This window comes from Lynx rufus, unplaced genomic scaffold (genome assembly GCF_022079265.1).
Source record: "Lynx rufus isolate CCGP_SWC_20201006 ecotype Redwood Valley unplaced genomic scaffold, mLynRuf1.p SCAF_13, whole genome shotgun sequence".
NCBI classification, from domain to species: domain Eukaryota; kingdom Metazoa; phylum Chordata; class Mammalia; order Carnivora; family Felidae; genus Lynx; species Lynx rufus.
The window spans coordinates 53081350-53087595 of record NW_025814827.1 but is presented as its reverse complement, the minus strand read 5'-3'; the positions used below and the strand labels follow the sequence as shown (position 1 = coordinate 53087595).

Genomic DNA, 6246 nt, shown 5'->3' with positions numbered 1-6246 from the left:
TGCTTGCATCCTGTGTCTCCTTGGAGAGGTCTGTCTTTTCCTATATCTCATACTACTTGGTTGCATTGTAACTTAGGATCTCTAGTGGGTTTAAGAAAAGTTATGATTTTGTATATCATACAGTTTTTTCTTGTTCTAAGTCAGATATGATGCTTTTCCCAGTCTTCTCCATCCTAAGCAAAACCGAAACTCTCCAATTTTTTGTTGCTGTGAGCTTTACACACTGGTCCTAAAATTTATATGAAAATGAAAAAAAAATCAGGATTTGCCAAAATATTCTTGAAGAACAAGGTGATAAAAAACAAAACAGTGAGTTATTGGTGTAAAGGCAGACAAACAAACCAATGGGACAGAACAGAAAGCCCAGAAACAGATCCATAGAAACATAGACATTAATTTACAACAAAGGTGGTACTGCAGAAAAGCAAAGGAAAAAGACAGTCCCAGTGGACAATTAGATAACTACAAGGAAAAAAATGAAACCTAATGCCTACCTCACCTAATAACAAAAAAACAATTCCAAATGAATTATAGAATGTAAAAGCAAGACAATGCTAGAACGTCTAGATATTAATACCGGATATCTTCATGACCTTGAGGCATTGCACAAAAATCAATAATCATACAGGAAAATAATGAATTTGAATATGCTAAAATTAAGATCATTTGGTTAATCAAAACACACCATTAAAAGACTGAAAGACCTGGGGCACCTGGGTGGCACAGTCGGTTAAGCGTCAGACTTCAGCCAGGTCACGATCTCGCGGTCCGTGAGTTCAAGCCCTGCGTCGGGCTCTGTGCTGACAGCTCAGAGCCTGGAGCCTATTTCCGATTCTGTGTCTCCCTCTCTCTCTGACCCTCCCCCGTTCATGCTCTGTCTCTCTCTGTTGAAAAAAAAAATTAAAAAAAAAAAAAAGACTGAAAGACCAATCAGAGTGGGAAAGCTATCTGCAACACAGAACTGACAGAAATTCATAAAACACTCTAATACAATAGAAAAATAGGCAAGAGATTTGACTGGGCAGTATACAAAACAGGAAATCTAATCAGCCAATGGGTAAAGGTGCTCAATTTCATTTGTAATCAAGGAAATGCAAGTTAAAACCATAATGAGATACCACTAAACAACTACAATCCCACTTCCAGAAATAATACAACAGAAATTTAAGTACAGAACACCAAGAAAATATGTACACCAATGCTCATAACAGTACAATCTGTCAAACAGTGGAATCAACCCAAATATCCATCTACAGTGGAATGGGAGAGTTGTGTATATTCAATGTAATATTCTACAGCAAATAATATGAATAGCAGCTATATGCAATAGCAGATATGGAACTCAGAAACAATACACAGCAAAAGCATTTAATATAGAGCAAAAAACTGTATAATCCCATTTAATATACATTTCAAAAACAGGTAAAACTATAATATTTAAGGGTATAAGCTTAGGTATATCAGTAGATGGTTAACTTTGTAAGGGACAGAGAGGGTAGTAATTGTGAGAGAAAATACTGAGGTTTCTGTGATGCTAGTGGTGATTTACCTTTTCATTTGGTTGGTAGTCACATAGGTGTCCATTTTGTAGACAATTAGCCTATATACTTTGTCTTCCATGCTTTACTATATATTTAGTATACTTCATTATAACCTCCCCATATATCTTCCAGAAAGTTTTTGGCCATTAGTGAACTTGTTGGGTTTTTGTTTTTTTTTTTTAATTAGAGGTGTTTCATTTTTTTTTAAATCAGATTACTATTTTTTAAATTATGTTATTACTTTTTAAATTTTTTAAATGTTTATACATTTTTGAGAGACAGAGACAAAGCATGAGTGGGGAAGGGGCAGAGAGAGTGAGACATAGAATCCAAAGCAGGCTCCAGGCTCTGAGCTGTCAGCACAGAGCCTGACGTGGGGCTCGAACTCACGAGCCGTGAGATCATGACCTGAGCCAAAGTTAGACGCTTAAATGACTGAGCCATGTAGGCGCCCCGTTTACTAGAGGTGTTTCAAATGCAGTGATGCAACTTTCTGATCCCTAGTATGCTCTTTGGTTCTAATTTTCTAGGATTCAAGAAAATTTGTATGTTTTTTGGAGCATGGTGGGGGGGATTCTTCCCCTGTTTGGAACTGAGAGACACAAAATGCAGGTAAAAATAAAAATATATATATATTAGCTATACTAATGACAAAAAGCTGGACTAGTGGATATGTGACCATAGTGGGCTACCAAATACCCAACACCTAAATTAAATGGATCCAAGTCCAAGGCAGAGATGGACAGGTTTCCCTGCAGCCTGCCTCACAAAGCTCAGGATTTTGTTGAAATCAAAGAAATGCAGACAGGAAGAAATTTACCCATAAGATGTGTCACTCCTCCTTCCCTGGCATGGACTGAGTGGGGCAGCCTGCCTTCGCCTCCTGGAGAGTGGAATGGAAATTCTCTCCGCTCTATGGAAATGTGAAGAACGGGAATAAATATCACCCCTAACAACAGGCAGACTAGCTTCGCTTGACAGTCTATCTTTAAAGTCAGCTCTGAAGCTTAGCAGAGGCTGCCATAGGCTAAATTTTAGAACAAGCTTCATTCTTGCTCTTACAGCTCCTTTCTCTTCTTCCACTGATGAACCTGCATATATACTCCAACCACCATCTTTTTAGTGGCTTGCCTGGAAATATCTGCAGAGACTTGTAAGCAAGGGTAAAGGAGAAGAGAGCAGGTGGTTATATGTGTAGCTCTTTTCTAAGTAATGTATTTATGAATAAAATGATCTTTCCCATTTCTCTATGAGATGTATTAAATTGGCATACAACTTTAAGTGCCTCTGGAGCTTATTTAGATCATTCTTTCTCTAGGTAAAGTTAAGCCTGGTTCAGGTCTGCTTTTTGGTATTTAGAAGTATTCAATGATTATTTGTTTTTTTTTTTTTAATTTTTTTTTTCAACGTTTATCCATTTTTGGGACAGAGAGAGACAGAGCATGAACGGGGGAGGGGCAGAGAGAGAGGGAGACACAGAATCGGAAACAGGCTCCAGGCTCTGAGCCATCAGCCTGACGCGGGGCTCGAACCCACGGACCGCGAGATCGTGACCTGGCTGAAGTCGGACGCTTAACCGACTGCGCCACCCAGGCGCCCCGTTCAATGATTATTTGTATCAGCCTTCTCTTAAAAGTCAATAAAAACACAAATATATATCTACAGGTTAAAGTCATTACCTCCTTTTCACAGTGATGAAGAATGATTACCGTGTGTTCATAAATACTTTTATTCATGATTTTAATTAGCATGGATAATTTGGCCCAAGACATTTCAGTTCAGACACAGCAACACGTGTTTATTTAAGTAAAATTTTATTTTTACTTTGAGGTAATTGTAGATTCACGTGCAGAGATTCCATTGTGTCCTGTTACCCAATTTCCTCTAACAGTAACATCTTGCAAAACTATAGTACAATATCCCCCAAGACATTGGTATTGACACAGTCATAACAAAGAACATTTCCATCCTCATGATGATTCCTTATGTTGCCCATTCAGAGGCACACATAATTCTCTCCCCTGCAACCCTCTCCCCTTAAATTCCAGAAACCACTAATTTGTTCTCCATTTCTAGAATTTTGCCATTTCAAGAATGCTCCATAAATGGAACCATATGGTATAAAACCTTTTGGGATTGGCTCTCTCATTCAGCATAATGGCCTAGAATTCATCCAGGTTGTTGCAGGTATCCATAGTTTGTTCTTTTTCATTGGCGAGTAGTATTCCATGGTTGGATAGATCACAATTTTGTTTAACCATCTGCCCACTGAAAAGCTCTGTGTTGTTTTTGGCGACTACAAATAAAATTGCCATGAACAGTTTTTTATGTGAATACAAGTGTGTGAAAACATGTTTATAACAACATGTGACTCCCTAATTTTCTACCTGTTTAACTACAAAGCAGAAGAAGTCAAGGTATTTGCCAAAAGTCATAGACCACTTCTTTGTAACTGAGGGTCAACTAATGATTCTTATCAGTACTTGCAGCTTTATAACTATTTTGCTTCCTGACCTTGGAAAACTCCCCCAAATATCTTTGAGCCTCAACTAGATAAGATATATGCTTTTCAAAGTGTATCATTTGAAACACAAACTCCATGAAATGCTTCTAAAAGGGATAGGATAAGGCCTTCATGGTCAAGTAAGTTGGAGGAAATGTTGAATACCGTATTTCTCTTTTGAAATAAACAAATGTTCTTTGGTATAAAAAAGGGAGGATCCAGTATCCCACTGTCCAAGTTCAAATTCCAGCTCTATCACTTGCTAGAACAGAAACCTTCGGCAAAACACTTAACACTCCCATATCTCAGTTTTCTCATCTATAGAATGAAGGTAACAACAGTACCCCACTCATACGAATGCAAGATTAACTATACGGACACAAGGAAACACCTGATAGATGTTACCTATTATTATAACTATTGCCATCATAACCAGAATCATCAAAATCATTGTCATCTTGTTAAAAATATACATGTCCAGGCCCCACCCCTGCAGATTATATTCAGTAAGTTTAGGGTAGAGCCTGGTCCAGATGAAGCAGAAGTTATTTTACATTAAGAACGTGTCCAAGACTGTCCAAGACAAGATTGAAACTCAGACCAAACTGACTGATGGAGTTATCACACTTATATCAGTATGCAGTTAATAAATCCTTTAAATGACTAACTCCATAGTCCCACAAAAAGAATACAGTTTTAACTCTCCTGAATTGAAGGTTGAGCTTATAATATAAACTCATGATTCCCCAAGGGGTAGTTCCATTAAAAAAAAATGCAGTTCTGTGCAGTTGGTACACATCAGCACTCAAAAAAAAAAAAAAATTCCTAAATGTAGCAGTCAACATTGATATATAAAAATTTTACTTGTGAGTCATTGCTTAGCAAATCAAATCTGAAAATAAGACATTATTTCCTTAGAAATAAAAGAAAATAACCATGATTCTATTATTCCTGTAGGTTGCATCACCACACTGCTGATTTCCAAAGGTCTTCTTATTGTTAAGCACCAGGCAAATTTCCAGAACACTTGGGGAATTCACTTTAGAGGTGGTGGCAATCTTTTTACCACTTCTGCAGCAATCCTCAGGTAAGCTTTGGCCTGGAAAAGAACAGACTCATTTGTTCTACATTTCTCCCCAGCAGACATCAAATGACTCATGAACTGTTGGCCATAGCTGCCTGCTGAATTTAATAGTCAAAAGGCTGAGTGAGCTGAGGAAGTTCAGCAGTGAGAAGATGGTGTCATGTACACTGCAGGTGGGGCAGGGAAGAGAGGGTTTTAGCATTTTTAGGGGGCAGCTACTTAGAAGGCGACTTTCTGAAAACAATATTTAATACCAGCAGTTACTGTTTTCAAACTCTAATTCCCATGTCATCAAACTAGCAACCCAGTCCAGTTGTAGAAAAATTGTATCTTCTTCTTGTGACAAATTGATATCGTGAGTTAGATGCTGCCCAAACTTCTTTGGCATAAGAGCTGTTAGTCATTTCAAATAGGACTGTTTATTACCACCCTATGGAGCATTTTCTATTCTCTCTGAGAATGGCATCCAATACCAGCAATAAGCACCTTAGGCTCCTTCACCTGGTGAAATTTGGGTACCAGGCAAGAATTCCTGGGTTAGGTTGTTACACTCTTCATCTTTGGGATCCCCAGAGCAGCCAAATACTAAGAGCAACTCCTAAGCCACTGTGGGTCACTGTGTTAGTCACAAACTATCCCAATGCCTACATGGTCCCGTCAGAACAACGGTCATGACATCTGCATTTTAAAAGTTTTGAATAATTAGGGGTGCCTGGGTGGATCAGGTCATGATCTCGCCTAGAGTTTGATCCCCACATCCAGCTCTGTGCTGACAGTTCAGAGCCTGGAGCCTGTTTCAGATTCTGTGTGTGTGTGTCTCTCTCTGCCCCTCCCCAGCTCATGCTCTCTCTCAAAAATAAACCTTACAAAAATGTTTTTAAGTTTTGAATAATTGCAACGCAAATGTTATTTATTTCTCCTATCTTATCTATAAAAAGTAACTGTAAGACACAATAGTAAGGTCTTCTAAAACCATTAATTTATATGTTTATATACTTAGATTTATGAATATGCCACCACTACTACAATACTATGGTTGATAATAGCTAAAATTTACTTGAGTACTTAATATTTACCAAGTAATGTTTCATTTAAACGGGCAGATACTTTAAGGGATA

At 38.0% G+C, this 6246-nt stretch overlaps 1 protein-coding gene across 1 annotated transcript in view; it reads right to left on the bottom strand.

Moving 5' to 3' along the window:
- Window positions 1-4984: 4984 nt before the first annotated feature.
- The window catches only part of NUBPL (NUBP iron-sulfur cluster assembly factor, mitochondrial), a 223000-nt gene continuing 221738 nt past the window's right edge, over window positions 4985-6246 (bottom strand). Inside the window, exon 11 of the mRNA XM_047075581.1 lies at window positions 4985-5143. Within this exon, the coding sequence (XP_046931537.1) occupies window positions 5081-5143 (63 nt within the window). The 3' untranslated portion in view covers window positions 4985-5080. The remainder of the gene's footprint in view (window positions 5144-6246) is intronic.